General features: G+C 43.7%; 2 protein-coding genes and 1 pseudogene across 2 annotated transcripts in view; 2 read left to right on the top strand and 1 right to left on the bottom strand.

Moving 5' to 3' along the window:
- Positions 1-986: 986 nt before the first annotated feature.
- Positions 987-14,878, top strand: LOC132509554 (zinc finger protein 256-like). The gene is made up of 3 exons (XM_060130696.1): positions 987-1,228; positions 3,438-3,564; positions 10,044-14,878. The coding sequence occupies exons 1-3, from the start codon at positions 1,196-1,198 to the stop codon at positions 11,861-11,863; spliced, it is 1,980 nt and encodes a 659-aa protein (XP_059986679.1). The 5' UTR covers positions 987-1,195; the 3' UTR covers positions 11,864-14,878.
- LOC132510171 (U6 snRNA-associated Sm-like protein LSm3) lies at positions 12,468-16,168 on the bottom strand (annotated as a pseudogene).
- Positions 16,169-19,705: 3,537 nt separating this feature from the next.
- LOC132509551 (zinc finger protein 345-like) overlaps positions 19,706-22,450 on the top strand; it is a 38,448-nt gene continuing 35,703 nt past the window's right edge. The window contains exon 1 of the mRNA XM_060130691.1: positions 19,706-19,943. Coding sequence (XP_059986674.1) covers positions 19,911-19,943 — 33 coding nt within the window. The 5' untranslated portion in view covers positions 19,706-19,910. The remainder of the gene's footprint in view (positions 19,944-22,450) is intronic.

Here is a 22,450-nt window from a genome sequence, read left to right as displayed (position 1 = left end):
TGGATTTATGAAAGAACCCTTACATTTTAAAACCATATTCTGTAGAGTTTATACATTAAAATACAAGCTTTCTAGGATTACAGGTGAAATAATATACTAAGGTGCATGGGGTAGATGAAACAAGACCAACCATGAAATGATAAATAACGATGGAATACGGCAAAACACTGCAGCCATTGTCCCATGCCAAAATAGAATTTGTTTTGTTTTTCTCTTTTTGAGACTGACGTCAGATTCAGAAAGGAATTGAATACAACATGTAAGGATATGGAGTAAGATATATTAAGTAGATGAAAGTGTTGCTCAACGAAGTGGACACAGCATTTAACTGTACAGGCAGGAGACATGTTCTCTGTGGGAATCACCGTCAAAGACCCGTCTTTGTACTCCTTCCTCAAGGTGGCGCAACATCCTTCTATCTTTCTTATCGCTACACTTTCTGGGGTGTTTATTTTGTCTTTACCAAACATACTCAGACGTACTCAGAGAGTACACTATTGTTTATTAGCTTCAGTTTCCATTGGCTCCATTATTTGTCTAAATGACTCTGCAATCGTATGTACATTTGGATTAATGGATTTGAGAGCATCTCGAAAGATACTCTTCGACTCTGGGAACACGCTGAGCTTCACAGAGCCTGAAATAACGTCTCCAAACACTTGGGTGATCAGCTACAGATAGTATTCCTCAAACATCTGAGTGCACTCTCTTTAAGAAGAGGCAATGCCCGTCCTCCGTCTCTGGACTTTGGTTGGTTTTCCTAGCGGTAAGTCCTCGCGATGTAGATTTGGCTTTTCTCCAAGATGTCAGAGTTGTAACATTCTGGACCTACGTTTGTGGATCTGTGGGAAATGCATTACCCAGACGGATGTGCGATGGATGGCTGCGAAGATGAGCCAATTAAGGCAAGAGAAGCCAGGTTTTCCTGGGACGCATTAGCATCAGGGCGGGACTTCCGGCCGCCTCGTTGTGGACGTCATTTTGAATGTGCTTGAGCGTTTTCACAATTCGAAAGCTTCGGTTACCGGTGCTGGGAAGAGGTGACGAGACTGAGAAGGTACCCGCTGCACAGAGGCGGGTCTGAGGCTCGGCGACGCCACCTGGGGGCCCTGCACCAGACCCGGGAGAGTGACCGCCGTGCCAGCGTCTCGTTTCCTCTCCCGCAGCTCCGGTCCCGCTCCGCCCACAGAGTCCGATGGCGGCGGCAGCGCCGAGGGACCCGCGTCAGGTAAACACTCGTCCTCCGGCCACTCACCGCCCTCACCCCACCAGACACTAAAGCCCCCAGTGCGGGACACCTGTTCACGTGCCTGCAGCCCAGGCCCCGGTGTCCAGGACGGTGAGGCGGCCGTGGGTGGGGCCTTGTTTCTTCTGACAGTGTGCTGGCGCGTGGCAGAGGGTCACAGGCGGAGGGACCGGGACCGTCACGAGCAGAGGTTTGGAGGTCTGACTGACCAGGGACTGAGGCAATTCTCGATTTTTTCTGCTAGGAACAAGATGCTGCTGCCCAGAGTTAAGCTTGCAGCGTTGCTGCATGAAAAGCTGGCCGTTTATGAGACTTCCCTGGCCGTCCAGTGGTTACGACAACGCGCTCTCACTGCTAAGGGCGGGTTTCAATCCCCGGTCGGGGAACTAAGATCCCACAAGCCGCATGGTGTGGCAAAAAAAAAAAAAAAAAGTTGGCCGTTTATTACACAGGTGATATAGGGTTGACTCGCAGGTGGGAAGCGATCTCACCCAGACCAAAATAGGCTTCCTCTGGCTGCAAAGAATAGAACAAATCAGGGGGGTAAGGGAGGAGACAGGAAGCACAGACGGATTAATATCAATAGCCTAGGTGAGTGCTGATGGACCACAGTGACTGTCTTGGATATGCGAGAAGTGGTTGAATTCTGGATCAATTTTTTGAGAAGGGTCAAACCAAATTGTGGGTGTTGCTGGTGCCAAGAGAAAGGAAGTAGTGAGGGATGACCCTAGGGGTGTTGGTCCTAGTAGACGAAAGGATGGAAGGCCCATCAACTGGATGGGACGTTAGCAGCAGGTTAATTATTCTTGGGAATGTTATAAGTTTGTTTTGGCGCTGTTAAGAGTCTGAGATGTTTCAGAGAAGAGTGAGTGTAGGCAACAAGTGGGCAGCTGGACATGCAGGTCTGGAAAACTGGGGAAGGTGTTTAGGAATGGAAACTTTAGAAAGTGATGGCCATTGTGTGGACCAGGGTGGAGCTGTGGATCACATTTAGGAGGGGAGTACAGGTTATAGGGGCCATGGTATTAGTAGGTCAGAAAGATTGGTGTGTGCTGAGGAGCGGTTCTCTGGCTCAGGGCCTGATTGGGTTGCTGGGCATTGCAAACCCAAGTGAGGTAGAGAAGTGGCAGTGGGAACGGTATGGGAGAGAGTTTGATCTGGCGGGAGGCCGAGGCTTCCATGGGATGAGTGGACAAGTGACGGTTGAGGAGACTTAGGAGTAATTGAGACAAGAAGGCAGTGAGACTGGGTCTGTTGCATATTTAGTATTACTACTATGTGGCTTCTCCAGAATTTTGTGGTGAGCTTTGACGGGGTGTGGGACGTTTGAGGCTTGCTAGTGGATATGGTCTGCAGCAAATGTCGTCATTTGTGGGTCACTGTGCCTGGCAGGGAGGTTTTTAGGACTGATTTTTTTTTTTTACAGAGGTTGAGTGGAGAGAGAGAGGAGTGTTGTGGCTGCTGAAAGGACAGAACTGGCAGTAAGAAAGTTGAAGAGAGTTGAGGGAATATGAAATTCACATGTGGCTCTGGGTGGCTAATACTGAAGCAAAGATTAGAGGCAGTTGGGGAGATCTTCTAAGCAGCATTTGTGACTTACTCTGGTGTTGGATCCATCAGAGGACTGGGGTTGTACCAAATCCTGTCTGAATTTCTTAAGCCCCCTCTGGATGCCAAGCGCCAAATGTGTGGGTATGTTCAGGGAGAATTCTATGGTGTGGTGCAGGGATGTGGCAGTGCTGTGGAAGCGCAACTCTAGGGTCTGAAATTGTGAGAGAAATATCATCTACAGAATGATGTGCACATGGAAAGGAAGTGTGAGCTGATGGCCCCCAGGCCCTGGTTTTGAGGATTTACAGGTAAAGCATGAGCTTACATTTGGCTGTGTCTCAATTCCCACAATTTGAGAGATTCCAGGGGAATTCCTTGGCTGGAGGGAAGGGATATTACCGGCCAAGCCCAGAGCTTAGATGGCATCTGGGTGCACCCTCACTGCCAGTTACTGCTGAGGGCTGAACACAGTGATAAAACGGGATGATGAAGAGAGAGCAGGCATCAGTGGCACCAGGGCCTGGTATCTCCTCTGAGGTGGGGAGCTCCAGTGGAGGATGGGAATGGCATAGGTGTGTGGGGAGATGTGTTGTGATTTCTCAGAGAATGTGCAAGGTTTCATCTGTCCCCTTTGTGACAGGTTGGTGTGACCTTTGAAGACATTGCTGTGTACTTCTCCTGGGAGGAATGGAGACTCCTTGATGAGGCTCAGATACGCCTGTACCTTGATGTGATGCTGGAGAACTACGCACTTATATCCTCAGTGGGTAAGACCCTCACCCTCCCCAGTGACATGGGCTAGGGTCTGTATTCTGCCTCACCGCCCCCAGAAAGTGCTCTGTGCTGCATGTGGTGTAGGCACTGCTTGCTTCCCCATTGTTCTGGGTAGTTGTGGTCGTTAAGGCTGGGGTGTTTGCACTACCATCTTTTCTCCCCTACAGCCCTAATTCCTGCTGTACCAAACCCTCATAGGGAAGGATTTGAGGTCAGTAGTCTTGCAGTAAGACTAATGGATGCAGCTTGCTTGCCCTTTCACTGGATGTGTCAGTGTGTCCAGGTCCATGCAGTTTCTGTGGCCACTCCTGTATCTGATAATTTCTTGTGCCTGCCTGTTTATGGAATTGCAGCCATTGTCGTGGTGACTACGTACATGGACTACTATTGAACTCTATCCTATATAGTTCTTTTTGTGATGTTTAGACTTCTTCTACCCATTTCATCCTGCCCCAACTTTATCGAGATATAATTGACAAAATTTCTGTATTTAATATATATAATGTGATGATTTGATATACATATATATTATGAAATAATTACCATTGTGAAGTTAATTAACACACCTATCACCTGACATAATTACTTTTCTATGTGTGCGTGTGTGAGAACACCTAGGATCTACTCTTTTAGCAGATTTCAAGTGTGCAATACAGTGTTAATAAATAACTATAGTGGACTTCCCTGGTGGCACAGTGGTTAAGAATCTGCCTGACAATGCAGGGGACCTGGGTTCAAGCCCTGGTCCAGGAAGATCCCATATGTCGTGGAGAACTAAGCTTGTGTGCCACAACTACTGAGCCTGCACTCTAGAGCCCACAAGCCATAATTACTGAGTCCACATGCTGCAACTACTGAAGCCCATTCTCCAAAACAAGAGAAGCCACTGCAATGAGAAGCCTGTGCACTGCGATGAAGAGTAACCCCTGCTCCCTGTAACTAAATCCCACACACAGCAAGAAGACCCAATGCAGCCAAAAAAAATTAATTAATTAAGAAAAAATTAAAAATAAATAAATAACTATAGTCACTATGCTACACATTCGATCCTTATAACTTACTCATAACTGAAAGTGTTTTTGACCAACATCTCCCCGTTTCTTTAACCCTCAATATCTGGCATTCTGCTTTATGTTTCTCTAAGTTTTACTTTTTTTAAGACTCTATATATAAGTAATATACAGTATTTGTCTTTCTCTCTGTGGCTTATTTCACTTAGCATAATATTCTCTAGGTTCATCCTTGTTGCAAGTTGCAGTTTTTCCTTTTTCATGGCTGAGTATTTCTACACACATATGCATGGGAAAGTTGGTGCGTGTGTCTATGTGTATATCATATTTTCTGTATAATTTCGTCCCCTGATGAACACCTTATAGTGTTTCCATATCTTGACTCTTCTGAATAATGCTGCAATATTATATATGTATATGTATATGTATGTATATATATATGTACGTGCATGTATTTCATGGAGATACTGGTTTTGTTCCTGTTGGCCATCTGTATGTCTTTTGAAAAGATGTCTATTCAGCTCCTCTGCCCATTTTTTAATTGGGTTGTTTTGGTTTTGTTATTGTTGTTGAGTTGTGTGAGTTCTTTATATATTTTGGATAGTAACCCATTATTACATATATCACTTGCAGATACCTTCTCCCATTAAATAAGGTGTCTTTTTTTTTGGGCGGAGAGTGGGGGGGTAGTTTGCTGCATGGCATGCAGGATCTTAGTTCCCCAACCAAGGATCGAACCCATGCCCCTTGCAGTGGAAAGGCAGTCTTAACCACTGGACTGCCAGGGAAGTCCCAGGATGTCTTTTCATTTTATTGATGGTTTCCTTTGCTGTGCAGAAGCTTTTTGGTTTGATGTAATCCCATTTGTTGATTTTTTCCTTTGTTTCCCTTCCCTGAAGAGACATATCTAGAAAGTTATTGATTAGTAAGACCGATGTCAAAGAGTGTGCTGCCTGTGTTTTCTTCTGGGAGTTTTATGGTTTCAGATATTACATTCAAGTCTTTAATTCTTTTTGAGTAGACTTTTGTGTATGCTGTGAGATAGAGGTCTAGTTTAATTTCTTTGCATGTGACTGTCCAGTTTTCCCAACACCATTTATTGAAGACCTTTCTCCATTGTATGGTTTTTGCTCCTTTTTCAATCTTAATTGTCCACATATCTGTGGGTTTATTTTTGGGTTCCCAATTCTGTTTCTTTTGATCTATATATATGTTTTTCTGCCAATACCATGCTGTTTTGATTACTATGGCTTTGTAATATAGTTTGAAATCAGGGGTTGTGATACCTATAGCTTTGTTTATGTTGTTTGGGGGGTTTTTTTGTTTGTTTTTTAGTGTTTGTTTATTTCTCTGGGCCATGTAGTGTGTCTTGTTGGATCTTGGTTCCTGGACCAGGGATTGAACCCGGGCCACTGCAGTGAAAATGCTGAGTCCTAACCACTGGATTGCCAGGGAATTCCCCTAGCTTTGTTTTTTTTTTTGTTGTTGTTGTTGTTGTTGTTTTGCGGTACGTGGGTCTCTCACTGTTGTGGCCTCTCCTGTTGCAGAGCACAGGCTCCAGACGCACAGGCTCAGTGGCCATGGCTCACGGGCCCAGCCGCTCTGCGGCATGTGGGATCTTCCTGGACTGGGGCATGAATCTGTGTCCCCTGCATCGGCAGGTGGACTCTCAACCACTGCGTCACCAGGGAAGCCCTGTTTTTGTTTTTTTTTAAATCTCAGGTTGCTTTGGCTATTTGTGATCTTTTGTGGTTTTATATAAATTGTAGAATTTTTTGTTTTATTTCTGTGAAAAGTGTCATTGGGATTTCAATAGGGATTGCATTCAATCTGAGATTTCTTTAGGTAATATAGACATTTTATTTTACTTATTTTTATAAATTTATTTTTTATGGGATTTCAATAGGGATTGCATTCAATCTGTAAATTGCTTTAGGTAATATGGACATTTTATTTTATTTAGTGTTTTTTTTCTAAATTTTTTTTCATTTTCGCTGTGTTGGGTCTTCACTGCTCACAGGCTTTCTCTAGTTGTGGCAATTGGAGGCTACTCTTCATTTCAGTATGTGGGCTTCTCATTGCAGTGGCTTCTCTTGCTGCAGAGCACAGGCTCTAGGTGTGTGGGCTCAGTAGTTGTGGCTCACAGGCTCTAGAGTACAGGCTCAGTAGTTGTGGTTCACGGGCTTAGTTGCTCCACGGCATGTGGGATCTTCCCGGACCAGGGATCGAACCTCTGTTCCCTGCAGTGGCAGGCAGATTCTCAACTACTGCACCACCAGGGAAGCCCCTATTTAGTTTTTATAAATTTATTTTTTATTTTTTATTATTATAATTATTTTGGCTGCATTGGGTCTTCTTGCTGCACGCAGGCTTTCTCTACTTGCGGCGATTGGGGCTACTCTTCATTGCTGTGCATGGGCTTCTTATTGTGGTGGCTTCTCTTATTGCGGAGCACAGGCTCTAGGTGTGTGGGCTTCAGTAGTTGTGGCATGTGGGCTCAGTAGTTGTGCTCACGAGCTCTAGAGCACAGGCTCAGTAGTTGTGGCACACTGGCTTAGTTGCTCCGTGGCAAGTGGGATCTTCCTGGACCAGGGCTCAAACCCATGTCCCTTGCATTGGCAGGCAGAGTCTTAACCACTGTGCCACCAGGGAAGTCCCAATATGGACTTTTTTTTCAAAGGGTAGATTTATTTGTTTATTTAGGCTGCGCCAGGTCTTAGTTTTGGCATGCGGACTCTTAGTTGTGTCATACATGTGGGATCTAGTTCCCCGACCAGGGATTGAACCCAGGCCCGCTGCATTGAGAGCTCAGAGTCTTACCCACTGGACCCCCAGGGAAGTCCCTAATATGGACCTTTTAACAATGTTAATTCATCCAATCAATGAGTGTTAAATATCTTTCCATTTGTTTGAAAAGATTTCTTTTACAATCTTTCAATAATGTCTTATAGTTTTCATTGTACACGTCTTTATCTGTAGTTAAGTTTATACCTATATATTTTATTCTTTTTGTTGCCATTTAAGTGAGATTCTTTTCTTAATTCCTTTTTTTTGCTAGCTCATTGCTCGAGTTTAGACATTCAACTGAGTTTTGTATGTTGATTTTGTACTCTGCAACTTTATTTGTTGATTATTTCTAATAGTTTTTTGGTAGTCTTTAAAGTTTTCTATGTGTAAAATTATGTTATCTGCAAATAGTGAAAATTTTACATATTCCTTTCCACTTTAGATGCCTTTTGTTTTTCTTGCCTTACTGCTCTGGCTAGGACTTCCAATACTATGTCGAAGAAGAGTGGAGATAGTGGACATCCTTTTTTTGTTCCTGATTTTAGAGGGATAGCTTTTGACTTTTCACCATTGAGTTTGATGTCAGCTGAGGGGTTTTTCATATATGGCCTTTATTATGTTGATGTATGTTCCTTCTTTATGCAATTCTTTCAGAGTTTTTAATCATAAATGGGTGATGAATCTTGCCAGATACATTTTCTGTATCTATTGAGATGATCATATGGTTTTAATCCTTCATTTTGTTAATGTGATGTATCACATTGATTGATTTGTAGATGTCGAACCATCCTTGCATCCCTGGAATAATCATGCTGTACAATCCTTTTAATGTTGTATTTAGTTTGCTAATACTTTGTTCAGTATTTTTGCACCTGTGTTCATCAGAGATGTCCTATAATTTTCTTTTTTTGTGTTGTCTTTGTCTGTTTTTGGTATCAGGTGATGTTAGCCTTGTAAAATGAGTTAGGAAGCATTCCTTTTTCTTCAGTATTTTGGAAGAGTTTGAAAAGGATAGGTATTTAATCTTCTTTGAGGGTTTGGTAGACATCAACTGTGAAGCCAAGATTTTTATTTTTCTATAAATGCCTACATTAGCTATTTATTTGTCTAAATTTCCCTTTTTGAACTGCTTTTGCTGTGTCCCATAAGTTTTGGTACTTTGTGTTTCTGTTTTCATTTGTCTTAAGGTGTTCTTTGGTTTCTTCTGAGACCTATTGTTTTTTCATGATTGTGTTGTTTAATTTACACATATTTGTGAATTTCCCCACTTTCCTCGTGTTACTGATTTCTTGTTTCATACCATTGTGGTCAGCAAAGATACGTTGTATTATTTCAATCTCCTTAAACTTGTTAGATCTGGTTTTATAACCTATAACATATGATTGCTCTAGGGAATGTTCTTTTGTTGTTGTTGTTTGTTTGGGTTATTTTTAATTTTTAGGGAGTGTTCTGTGTGCACTTGAGAATATGTATTCTGCTGCATTTGGATGATATGTTTTGTATATGTTCATTTGATCTAAAGTATAGTTCCAGTCCAAAGTTTTCTTTTTTTTCTTGTTGAATTTCTGTCTGGATGATCTACCTGTTGTTGAAAGGAGAATATTGAAGTCCCTTATTGTGTTCCTGTCTATTTTTGCCTTCAGATTGGTTAATATTTGATTCATATATTTTTGTGCTCCAATGTTAGTTGCATATACACTTACCATTGTTATAGTCTCTTGATGAATTAACTCCTTTATCATTATATCATGAACCTCTTTGTCTGTTGTGGCAGATTTTCACTTAATGTTCATTTTGTCTGACATAAGTATAGCTACTCTTGCTGGCTTTTGGTTTTCCATTTGCATGAAATGTCTTTATGTTGCCTTCACTTTCAGCCTATGTGTGTCCTTAATGCTGAAGTGAGTCTCTTTGGCAATGTATGATTGAGTCTTGTTCTTTTATCGATTTGGCTGCTGGGGTATTTTTGTTTTATTTTTTGTTTTTGGCCACGCCACATGGTATGTGGAATCTTAGTTCCCCTACCAGGGATCAAACCCACGCCCCTCGCGGTGGAAGCATGGAGTCTTAACCACTGGACTGCTAGGGAAGTCCTTGCTGCTGTTTTCTTTTTATTTTTAAATTTATATATTTATTTATTTATTTATGGCTGCATTGGATCTTCATTGCTGCACATGGGCTTTCTCTAGTTGTGGCGAGTGGGTTCTAGTCTTCGTTGCGGTGCATGGGCTTCTCATTGCGGTTGCTTCTCTTATTGCGGAGCATGGGCTCAAGGTGCATGGGCTTCAGTAGTTGCAGCATGTGGGCTCAGTAGTTGTGGCATGCGGACTCAGTAGTTGTGGCACATGGGCTCAGTGGTTGTGGCTCATGGGCTCTAGAGCACGGCCTCATTAGTTGTGGTACACGGGCTTAGTTGCTCTGCGGCAAGTGCGATCTTCCTGGACCAGGGCTTGAACCCATGTCCCCTGCATTGGCAGGCAGATTCTTAACCACTGTACCACCAGGGAAGTCCCCTTGCTGCTGTGTTTGAATTGTAGAATTTTGTAAGGACTTACTGTTGCCATCTTTTTAATTGTTTTCTGGCTGCTTTGTAGTTGAGACAGATGCACATCTGTGATGAGCTTGACCCTTCCCTATAGTCGACATGCACTTGACCAGCATCTCTTTCTGTTCAGGTTGCTGCTGTGGAGCAGAGGATGCAGAGGCACCTTTTGAACAGATCGCTTCTCTGGGAATGTCACAGGCTAGGACTCCCAAGGCAGCTTTGTGTTCCCAGAAGACGCACCCCTGTGAGATGTGTGGTCCAGTCTTGAGAAATGTTTTCCACTTGGCTGAGGATCAGGAAATACAACACAGCCAGAAACTGTTGAGGTGTGGGACATGCGTGAAACTATTTTATTTTAGTGCAAACTTTAAACAGCACCAAAGGCAGCACATGGGAGAGAAAACTCTCAGAAGCAGTGTGGATGAGGCCTTGTTTGTGAAGAGCTGCAGGTTCCATGTGTCACAGAAGCCATTTACCTGTAGGGAGTTTGAAAAGGACTTCCTGACTATTGTGGGACATCTGCAGCAACAGGCCTCTTGTACTGTCGAGAAGCCAAACACAATCACCCAGTGTGAGTCAACTTCACAAGGCAGGAGAGGTCATCACACCTGGGGAGAATGCAAGAAAGCCCTCAGCCTCAAACACACACTTGTTCAGGACCAGTGGGTCCACACTGGAAGACCTTGTTTTGTGTGCAGTGAGTGTGGGAAAACATTCAGGTACAAATCCTCATTTGTTGTACACCAGAGAGTCCATGCTGGAGAAAGGCTTCATGTGTGTGGTGAATTTGGAAAATCCTTTAGGCAGAGCTCAACCCTCAGTCAACATCAAAGCATTCATTCTGCAGCAAGGCAGTACAAGTGCAGCAAATGTGGGAAATCCTTACCCTACAAATCTATCCTCATTTCTCCCCACACATGGCACAATGGAGAAAACAGTTACGTGTGCAGTGAATGTTCGAAATCTTTTACCTCTAGCTCAGCCCTCACTTATCATCAGAGATCTCACACAGGAGAAAGGCCTTATGAGTGTAGTGACTGTGGGAAATCTTTTATCTCTAGGCCTGCCCTCAGATACCATCAGAGATCTCACACAGGAGAAAGGCCTTATGAGTGCAGTGAATGTGGGAAGTCTTTTACCACTAGCTCTAACCTTCATTATCATCAAAGAGTTCACACTGGAGAAAGGCCTTATGAGTGCAGTGAATGTGGGAAATCTTTTAACAATAGGTGGGTTCTCATTCAACACCAGAGAGTTCACACAGGAGAAAGGCCTTATGAATGTAGTGAGTGTGGGAAGTTGTTTAAATATGGATCCCAATTGAATCAACACCAGAAAGCTCACACTGGTGAAAAGCCTTTTAAGTGCACTGAATGTGGGAAATCTTTTAACAATAGGTGGACACTCATTCAACACTGGAGAGTTCACACAGGAGAAAGGCCTTTCGAGTGCAGTGAATGTGGGAAATCCTTTAATCGGAGAAATAACCTCATTTTACACCAGAGAATTCATACAGGAGAAAGGCCTTATGTGTGCAATGAATGTGGGAAATCTTTTACCTTCAGCTCCAGCCTTCGTTACCATCAGAGAGCTCACACTGGAGAAAGACCTTATGAGTGCAGTGAATGTGGGAAATCTTTTATCTCTAGGTCTGACCTCCATTATCATCAGAGAGTTCATTCTGGAGAAAGACCTTACGAGTGTAGCGAATGTGGGAAATCCTTTATCCAAAGAAATAACCTCATAATACACCAGAGAATTCACACGGGAGAAAGGCCTTATGAGTGCAGTGAATGTGGTAAATCTTTTACCTGTAGTTCCACTCTCCATTATCATCAGAGGGTTCACACTGGAGAAAGGCCTTATGTGTGCAGTGCATGTGGGAAGTCTTTTATTACCACTTCCAAACTGCGTTGTCATCAGAGAGGTCACAGTGGAGAAAGGCCTTAAGAGTGCAGTGAATGTGGGAAACCTTTTACAGTATGTCTTATACAAACTAACAAGTTCTGTTCCGCGAGTGAGTTTGTAAGTCCAATTTGTTCTTAAGTTCAACAGAGTTAGCCTAGGTACCCAACTAATACAATGGGCTATATAGTACTGTACTGTAATAGGTTTATAATACTTTTCGCACAAATAGTACATAAAAAACAAACAAAAAATAAAACGTTTTTAATCATACTTTACAGTACCTTGAAAAGTACAATAGTACCAGCTCCATCACCATTGCTTTTTTTTTTTTAAATCAAAAAAAGGAAACAATTCAATTTAAAGAAAGAAACCCAGAAATTGTCTGAAAAAAGAGTGGGGCAAATGAACTCCTGAAAAAGTTCTGCATCTTGGTGATCACATTTATTGGAAGGGTTGGAGAAAATTAAACTGCCATTTAGCATAAGAATTTGTGAGTTATCTGAAAATCAACTTATTTCAAGAGTGGAAGAATTCTTGGTTTTTTCTTAATATCAAACTGTACGCCAGTTTCTCTTTTGAATATCTTCTACATTTAAAGAGGCAATTATACAAAATCTCGTTTTCCACACAGGATAAATTCTTTGTTTCAGCTAACTCTCAATGGCGGGGCAACTAGGACAACACCATCTCCCCAGAAAAAGAGCATTGGAATATTCCATTTTGTTGATTTCTTCATATGTTTGTTCATCAATTTCTATAGTTGTCACAGTTTCTTCCACATCTCCCAATATCATATTTTAATGTAACCTCCCTCGAAGCTCTGTGTTGTTTCTCATTTTCACTCATCCAGGCTGAGCCTGATGAGATCCAGGAGCTCTTCTACAGTGTTCGTAGTTTGTTACTGGTCCACATCGTCCAAAATCTTTCACATCACCTCTGCTTTTATGCTTGTTTCTGGACATCCTGGGCTTGAAATAAAGATACTGTACTACTCTATACAGTACTGTACAGTAAGTACGCAAAAGCACCAGCACTTGTAGAGGATACACACATGTTAAAATGTACACCAGACACATGAACTAACTCATGTGATTGGACATGAGAACGCATGTTCGCATTTTGAAAGCTCACTACTTGAAGGTTCGTATGTAGGGGACTTACTGTATAGGAAAATGTAACCTCTTTCAATACCAGAGAGTTCACACTGCGCAATGGCATAGATGGGCAGGAAATGTGCAGTTTCAGTGGTCAGTATAAGGGCACTGGAGGAAACTATCTGAGGAGCCATCTGTCTGAATTGACTCTCATACATCTGAGCATGCACAGTGGGGAGAATCCCCGGTTATGTGGGAAGGCCATTTTATCTCTACCGGCCAGCAGGCCTACAAAGTGTGCATCAGTCACCAACCCAGTTTGCTCAGGGAAGCTGACTCTGTCCCCCACTGTGTTAGCCAAGTTAGGAGTCACCTGAGCCCTAGGGGATATTTCCCTCCTCTTTGATTACCTTGGGCATGGACCTGACCTAATGTTGTTCCATAGAACATCATTTGAGTTTTCTGGCAGCATTCAAACAAAGACTACAATTTTCAGGGACATGTTGGTGTCACATGATACTTGTGATGTGTCTTTCCAGCTTGCAAGTCACACACTCTAGAACTCTTGGCCACATATTGCCTTGACTTGAATAATAACTAAGGCCTTTAAGTCCTCATTAATTTGGGGAGTTCTATTCTGGTGTAGGGTAGTTTATAAACTAGTACAAATTTGTGCTCTACAGGCATGAATGGGAGAAGAAGTTTTTATGGGTCTCAACGCTGTGCCTGAGGAGGGACAGCAAGATGGCAGAAAACAACTTGACAATTTTTACCAAATTTGCATTGCTGCATAGAGCCTCCTAGGAAAGACTGCTGGGCTTTCTCTTCCTCATTTGAGGCCTGTATCCTATGTTTTTTATGAGTCTTGGATGACTCTAAGAAGGGGGACATGTGAGAATCTTAACAGTGTTTCTGAGAGCCACATGATTTTTTTCTCTTACTCAAGGTGGATATCACAGGGTATCCCAGCACTGTTGAGGGGATATTTTCCCCAGGTCTACAAAGATCCACATTCCCTGATGGCCACAAGTCACTGGGCTAGTCTCACTGGTTATAAGACTGTTGGTTCCAAGGGAAACCGTAATAGGTACGGAAACTCTACTTTAGTAGGTAGTGGAGGAGTCTGCAGCCAGCTAGATGAAATGTTCCTCTTCTAAAAGTGTAGCCAGAAATGTTTCTGTGACCAGAGGATCTGTGTGTACACAAATCTCGGGACCTCTAGGCACGCTTATCTTGTGTAGCTGAGGACATTGTCAGAAATTAATCAGGTTTTGTGGATTGCTGTAGCCTCTCGGTGATGTTCGCCTCAAGGCCCTTACTGCGCAGGGAAGAAAAAAGAGAAAAGGGGATTCATATTCTGAGGATGTGGCTCTCTTGACCGATGCAGCACTCCTCTTGACTTGGGTGGAGATGTTCATTGCTCCCTATATTTGCTGCTACTGAGACAAGACTGGCCTTCCAGAGGGCATGAAGAGAGAGATGCTGGAGTCAATACAGCATTGCCCAACCTATTTCCCATAAAGAGTGGGACATAGATATTTTTCTTCTTTTTTATCTTGAGCTAATTTTTAAAGCTTTATAAAGATATAATTTACATGTACTCAACAGCTTATATTTAAAGTGTACAGTTTGATAGGTTTTGACATAGGTATGAACCTCTGAAAACATCATCCTATTCCCGATAATGACCATATCTGTCATTTACTTCATGTCTTTTTATAATCTCTTCTTACCTCCTTTCCAGCTTCTCCAGGTAACCATTGGTTTACTTTCCCTTACAATAGATAACCTTTGCATCTTCTTGTATTTATATGCTTGGAAAAATAAGCTGTTTATTTTTTTCTGATTTCCTTCATGCTTTGTAATTACTTTGAGATATGGGTAGCTCATCTCTCTCTTTTTTTTTCCTGAGTAATATTCTTATCCTTGGATATACCACTGTTGATTTACTTATCCATCTCTTTGTGGGTGTTTAGGTTATTTCTAGGTTGTGACTATTGGAAATAAACCTGTTACAAACATTTGTGTCAGTTTATATGGATGTGTTTCTCTTTGATCTTGTGTCAGTAACTTAAAGTGGAGTGTCTGAGTCACAGGGTAAATCTAAAGTGACTGTACTTTTTTTTGCATATTAACCAGTAGTATGTTAGAGAGTTCCATTTCTTTCACATCCCTGCCAGTTCTTGGTATGGTTAATTTTTATGCCAGCCCTTTTCATAAGTGTATAGTGTTATCTCAGTGTGGTTTTAATTTCAGTTTTCTAATGATTCATGATTTTGAGCATTTTGCAGGTCTTGGCCACCTCTATGTATGTATGTGTATATATATATATTAACAAATATATATGTATATACATATATTTTTGTGTGTGTGTGTGTGTGCTGTTTCAGTTCTTGTTATTTGCTTTTTTTTTTAAAATATGCATTATGGCTGTTTCCCTTTTCATTTACAAATAAGACATCAAAACAACAAAGACATATGTGGAATTTTACTCATTTTTAAATGAAGTGAGTAATGTTTGCCATACAGAATAATTGTTTTTAATACAGGTAGGATATACCTGTATTAAGGTAGGATTTTTCCTCAAATTTTCTGTGTTGTGCAAAATGTCATGACCACAAATCCCACACATATTTAAGATCAGTATGTATTATTAACATAATCTCCATCACTTAAGTCGAGGCATTCAGTAATACATTAAATGTAGTCCTGCTTTGTAGTATTTCCCAATTTCTGAAGTGTAAATTCTCCCACCACTCATTTGGAATGTGATCAGAGAAGGAACTGAAAAATTCTACTCAAGGTCCCCCAGGTTTTTTGATGGAAAACTAAACTTAGCATGTGCAGGAGGAGACTTTACAAGGCCAGGCAGACAATAGCTCTGGGGGCTGTGGGCTGGTTGGAGGCTCAGACGCCTCAGAGACATAATTCTGACTGGCCAGTGGGGAGGTATGTCCCTGAACACCCTGGGGTGTCAGTGGAAAGCCTAGTTGGCCTCACCTTGTTAGTGACAAGGTATCAGAGCAGTCACACTATCCTGAGTTGCCTCCTCTGACCCCACTGGTTAACTTGCAAGGGATTCTCACCCTCTGAACTCTCCAAAGTTCTTTTCATCTCTACCTTTCTGTAATTGTTGACTGTTTATTTCCAACTGTGTTTACCTTCTATGGGTCTCACCACCTACTTGGATACTATTTCAGACACCTGCACCCCAGGACCACATTCTAGTTGCAGGGCCACTGCCTACCTTCATGGTTTAGGCAGTGTTTCATAAGTACTGGGGCTAAGAGTGTGCAGGGCCGGGGTCTAGGGCACGCTTTCTCTGCTCTACACCTTAAGAAGGACCTGGTTACATCTTTTCCTCCAAGATGCACATGTGTCAAGTCAGCGGGGACACCTGTGATCTGAGGTTGCATCTCTAAAGAGAGGGAGGAGGAGTACAGGTGTGGTGGTGATGGAGGACCACAGCAGGGAGAGCCAGACCCACAATGCTGGGTGGGAAAGCTGGGACAGTGCAGGGACCAAAGGAGACATCTAATATTTGTCTGCCCCATGTGGAGACTCAGGAAGGACCCACTGGGCTTAATCCCTGCTTCTCCCTCTAGAAGCTAATCGCCTAAGGCAGTGTCCTGCCCAGAGTTCTGGTAGATCTGCCCCTGGAGTCCCCTGAGGGATGCAGCAGAGTTCATGGAGATCCACAGGCTCCCCACCCTGCCCAGGAGCACCCCACCATCCACCGCTCGTGCATCTGGTAGGGACACTTAGCCGTCCATGTCCACAGCTTGGGCACACCTTGGTGACAGCATGCAAAAGTTGGGATTCTGACTCTGAGGTGGAAAAGCAGGACTCAGTCTTTGAGTCAAAAATCTCATATTTGGGGACTTCCCTGATGGTGCGGTGGTTAAGAATCCACCTGCCAATGCAGGGGACATGGGTTTGAGCCCTAGTCCGGGAAGATACCACAGCCGTGGAGCAATTAAGCCCGTTGAGAAAATAAGCTCTACTGAGCCTGCGCTCTAGAGCCTGCAAGCCACAACTACTGAGCCTGCATGCCACAACTACTGAAGCCTGCACGCCTAGAGCCCATGCTCCACGAGAAGCCACCGCAATGAGAAGCCCGTGCACCACAACGAAGAGTAGCCCCTGCTCGCTGCAACTAGAGAAAGCCCGTATGCAGCAAAGAAGACTCAACGCAGCCGTAAATAAATAAATTTATTAAAAAATCTCATATTTGGTCTCTGGAGCCAACTAGGGACTCACACTCACGTTTGATTGGATTATCCAAGATATATTGTTAGGGGAGAAATTAATGTCAGACAAGGAACCACAGAACCAGGAAGTTCAGAGAACACTAAGGAGGATAAATGCTAAAATTCTACGTGTGATATCATTTTCAAATTATAGAAAATCAAAGATAAATCCTGAAAGAAGTCAGGGCAGGGGGACGAGGGAGATCCCTTACCTATAGCAGAACAAAGAATTAAATTCATCTTCTTAGAAACTGTGCAGGCAAAAAGAGATTGAAGTGAAATAATTGAAGTATTGAAAAAGAAAAAAACCATCAACCTAGAGTTTTGTTCCTGGCAAAATTATCCTTTGATAGTGCAGGGTAAACAAAGCCTTTCTCAAATAAACAAAAATAGGGAATTTGTTGCCATTAAATCTGCAACATTAGTCCATTCTTGTTGTTATAATGAAATACCACAAACTGGGTAATTTATTTAAAAAATAAATAAACATTTATTTCTCACACTTTTGGAGGCTTGGGAAGTCCAAGATCACGGTGACAGCATGGACGATTCTGTGGTGAGGTCCTGCTTCCTGGTTCATAGCTGACACCTCCTTGCTGTGTGCTCACATGGTAGCAGGAGCTAGGGATCTCTCTGTAGCCTCTTTTATAAAGGCACCATTCATGAGGATTCCACCTCCAGGAATTATTCCTGGTCCAGTAAGATCCCACATGCTGTGGAGCAACTAAGCCCGTGCACAGCAACGAAGACCCAATGCAGCCAAAAGTAAATAAATAAGAATTTAAAAAAAGAAATAACAAATATGGTAAATATTAATCCAACTGCATCAATAATCACTTTGATGGGAATGGTCTAAATGCACTAATTAAAAGATTTTCAGGGTGGATTAAAAAGCAAGACCAGGGCTTCCCTGGTGGCACAGTGGTTGAGAGTCCGCCTGCGGATGCAGGGGACACGGGTTCATGCCCCGGTCCGGGAAGATCCCACATGCTGCGAAGCGGCTGGGCCCGTGAGCCATGGCCGCTGAGCCTGCGCGTCCGGAGCCTGTGCTCCGCAGCGGGAGAGGCCACGGCAGTGAGACGCCTGTGACTCGCAAAAAAAAAAAAAAAAAAAAAAAAAAAAGCAAGACCAAACTATATGTTGTCTACAGAAACTGTGTAATAATACATCTGTACTGTTTTCAGGTTCCACATTTGTGGTAATTTGTTTCAGGGGCAGTAAGAAATGAATAGAGGGATAGGCATGTGAAGAAATGAAATAACTGAGAAAGACAAAGTTAGAGCAAGTTGGGGAGTGCTCACTTTGTGAAGGTTGTGTGTGTGTGAGGTGGTGGCATCAGTGTGGTTAAACTAAACTGTTTTATCTGTTGTGGCTTCATTGTTTAACAGTATTCATTAACTATCATTGGGCAAAGGTATACTTTTATATTGGGGGCAAATGTTAGTTGGTGATCCATTTAGCTAATTGGAAAATATTCAAGTCTTTGTGGTTTACTGAAACACACCCTTGACCTGATTATAAAGATTCTGTAAATGGAGGCATGGGAAGGACACAGCCTCAATACAGCTTATTGCATGAACTTATTCCCAATAAATATTTACAGAGTGTATGAAATTGTATAAATATGAAGTCATATTCCAAGAATAATATGAGAGTTGGGAGTTAAATAAGCTTTTACATCTCATCATTTTGGCATGCAAATGACTATAAGGTTGTACATTCTCAAGGAGTGGAAATCAATCTGAGGGTTTATGGAGATAAAATATAAAGCAGCTGCATAAAATGTCTGACTCTGTCAAGTAAACTAAAAGATCAAATTGAGTGGTTGTCAGAGCTGGGGAGGGTAGTGGAATGTGACTACCCTCAGAATATCCGTCTTCTTTCTTCCCAGTCATGGTTCTGTACGGACTGTTTTGCTCATAGCCAATCATAATACAACTAAATGCACACACACACTTCCAATGGTTAGCTTCAGGCTACATGCATTTGAATGACAAGTATATAATATATCCAGCTATGCACTGAATCATTTTATGTCTGAATGACTCTATAGTAAAATGGCCATTTAGAACAGTAGATCTGAGAGCATCTCAAATGATTTTTTTTTTCCACGTTGCGCGCCTTGCGGAATCTTAATATCCCGATCAGGGATCAAACCAGCGTCCCCTGCAGTGTTGGCGCTGAGTCCTAACCACTGGAGCACCAGGGAATTCTCTTAAATGATATTTTAATCTTTTGGCAGATGAGATTCACGAAGTCTAAAATTATTTCTTTTTGCTGCAGTTAACGAGCAAAGCCCTGCCTTTCTTGAGGCCGGATGACCCCCTCACAGATTCCTTCCTGGATCCGCGTGTGACAGGTTCTGGTTGGTCAGGAATGAGAATACCCTTCGCTGCGGCCTCTAGGGCTCTAGGAACTATATTACCCAGAAGAAATTGCAGCAGGTTGAGCCAGTGATAGTTCAGGATAATGGCATTTCCGGGAAAATTCCTCGGCTCTGGGCGGGACTTCCGGCCTCTGCCTAGCGACGGTCATTTTAATTGTCCGGGTCTGTTTTGGCTCTGGGGCGCTGGGTCGGGACCAGGGTAACGAGGTGTGAAAACGTGACAGGAGGCGCTGTCCCCGCGGCACAGAGGCGGGTCTGAAGTTCGGGGACGCCGCCCGGGGTGCCCTGCGCAGGCCCAGGAGAGGGTCCGAAGTGCCCGCGTCCCGCCTGTCCCCGCCCCGCTGCCTCCACAGAGTCCGATGGCGGCGCCGGCGTTGAGGGACCCGCCTCAGGTAAACGCTCGTCCTCTGGGTCCTCACCGCCCTCACCCCATCAGACACTAAAGCCCCGAGTGCGGGGCGCCTTGCTCACGTGCCTGCAGGCCAGGCCGCCGTGTCTAGGACGGTAAGGCGGTCGTCGTTGGGACTCTGTTTCCGACAGTGTGATGCCGCGTGGGAGAGCGTGCCAGGCGGAGGGAACGTCAGGTGCAAAGTCTTGGAGGTCGGACTGAGGCGGGAGGATTCGGGAAACCTAGGATGAGCCTTCCGTTTGCAGGGAACAGAGGGTGTGGTAGAGTGACGTCTGGTTCGGCAGAGAGGTTGTTCCTTTTTCTGAGGGACCTGGAGGGCACGGAGGGTAGTGGATAGAAGAGAGACATATTATGTGTTAGGGTTTTAAAAGTTATCATGGACTTTCCTCGTGGTCCAGTGGTTAAGACTGTGCACTTCCAATGCAGGGGCGTTGGTGTGATTCCTGGTCGGGGCACGAAGATCCCACATGCTGTGGGGCAAGGCCAAAACAAAAAAAGTAGGAACAGACTGGAATGTGGTTGATGAAGACGTTGAGGCAAAGAGAAGTAGAGCCTTTGTCCAAAGTCAGAGATCTGGTAAGAGTCAGCTCTAAGATTGAAACACAGACGTTAGTAAGTTAAACCCAGGTCCAGGTTCCAGGGCCAGGTGTGGATACAGGGGAGTCCTGCTCACATGGAGCCCAGCCATGGTTGCTTTCCTCTTCCCACAGGTTCCGAAGGTTGAAAAAGCACTTAGGGGGAGGGTGGGAGGGAGACACAAGAGGGAGGAGATACGGAGATATATGTATATGTATAGGTGATTGACTTTGTTATAAATCAGAAACTAACACCATTGTAAAGCAATTATACTCCAATAAAGATGTTTTTTTAAAAAAGCACTTAGGGATCCTACACAAGGCAGGAGAGGGTGTCCCAGTCCCTCACTGGTATTGACACCATCTGTAGGTTATCTGGGTATTTTGTCTTGAGACTCTTCCCTAGATACAGTCTCAGCTCTTGGATAGGGGGGCCCTGAGGATATCCCCAAGCCCTGGGTCCTGAGTGCAGGACAAGGATAACATACAGGAATTCCCATTCCTGACAACCAGTATAAAGTTGTATGGAAGGTTTTCCCAGGAATAGATACCAGCATGTGCAAGTACTTGGAGGTGTGACTGAGCTGGAAACAGGGTACAGCAGGTCTTCATTCTTTTAGTTAAGAACAAAGAGCAAGGGCTTCCCTGGTGGCTCAGTGGTTAAGGATCCGCCTGCCAGTGCAGGGGACTTGGGTTCGAGCCCTGGTCCGGGAAGATCCCACATGCCCAACTAAGCCCATGTGACAAAACTACTGAGCCTGCACTCTACAGCCTGCGTGCCACAACTACTGAAGCCTGCATGCCTAGAGCTCGTTCTCTGCAACAAGGGAAGCCACTGCAATGAGAAGCCCAGGCACCACAATGGAGAGTAGCCCCCTCTCGCTGCAACAAGAGAAAGCCCAAGCCCAGCAACAAAGACCCAACGCAGCCAAAAATAAATAAATTTATTTTTTAAAAAAAGAACAAAGAGCAGGGGATCAATAATCAGGCCTGTGATCTGGCTAAGAGCTTCAACATCATTTATGGAGGTAATGAGAGGTTTGGATAAGAGGAAGTAAGTGGTATTAACCAGGTTTTAATAGGCTGCATCTGGCTGGAGAGAAAAGACTGTGGAGTTAAGGAGGGCGTCAGGGAGCCCAGGAAGAGCCCAGGTCTGTAATCCAGACCAGTGGTGAAGCCCCAGAGTTTTGGCCATGAAGGTGGGAGACAAGTTTGGATTCTAGATACATTCATTCATTCATTCATTCATTTTTGGCTGTGTTGGGTCTTCATTGTTGCACGCGGGCTTTCTCTAGTTGTGGCAAGCAGGGGCTACTCTTCTTTGAGGTGCACTCTCATTGCGGTGGCTTCTCTTGTTGCAGAGAACGGGCTCTAGGGGCTTGGGCTTCGGTAGCTGCAGAATGCGAGCTCAGTAGTTGTTGTGCATGGGCTCAATTTACGTGGCTTGCGGGCTTTAGAGTGCAAATTCAGTATTTGTGGCATATGGGCTTAGTTGCTCTTCCCGGACCTGGGTTCAAATCCATGTCCCCTGTATTGGCAGGCGGATTCTTAACCACTGTGCCACCAGGGAAGCCCCTCTAGGTACATTTTTAAAGAAGAGCCAAGTAGATTTTTAGATGTTGTTAGGTAAGTTAGAGGTTAGAAATGACTCCCAAGATTTTTAGTCCTAGCAGCTGAAGGGATGGATCCTTCATCAAATCGGATATGGCAGTTGTCAGTAGGTTTATGTTTCTTGGGAAAATCAGAAGTTTTGTTTTGGTCCTGATAAGGGTCTGAGATGTTTCAGAGAACAGTGAGTGGAGGCATCAAATGGGCAGCTGGACACACATTTCTGAAATTTGGGGAGGGGATCAGGATGGAGATTTCCAAAAGTGGTAGCTATTGTAAGGACCAGAGTGAAGCTGTGGATGACATT

The sequence above is a fragment of the Lagenorhynchus albirostris genome, chromosome 19 (genome assembly GCF_949774975.1).
Source record: "Lagenorhynchus albirostris chromosome 19, mLagAlb1.1, whole genome shotgun sequence".
In the NCBI taxonomy this organism is placed as follows: domain Eukaryota; kingdom Metazoa; phylum Chordata; class Mammalia; order Artiodactyla; family Delphinidae; genus Lagenorhynchus; species Lagenorhynchus albirostris.
This window is presented reverse-complemented; position numbering and strand designations above follow the sequence as displayed.

Coding starts and splice junctions, on each gene's coding strand:
- LOC132509554 (XM_060130696.1), top strand. CDS start 1,196: ATGGCGGCGGCAGCGCCGAGGGACCCGCGTCAG. Junction 1,229..3,437: donor CGCCGAGGGACCCGCGTCAG/GTAAACACTCGT, acceptor CCTTTGTGACAG/GTTGGTGTGACCTTTGAAGA. Junction 3,565..10,043: donor CGCACTTATATCCTCAGTGG/GTAAGACCCTCA, acceptor CTTTCTGTTCAG/GTTGCTGCTGTGGAGCAGAG.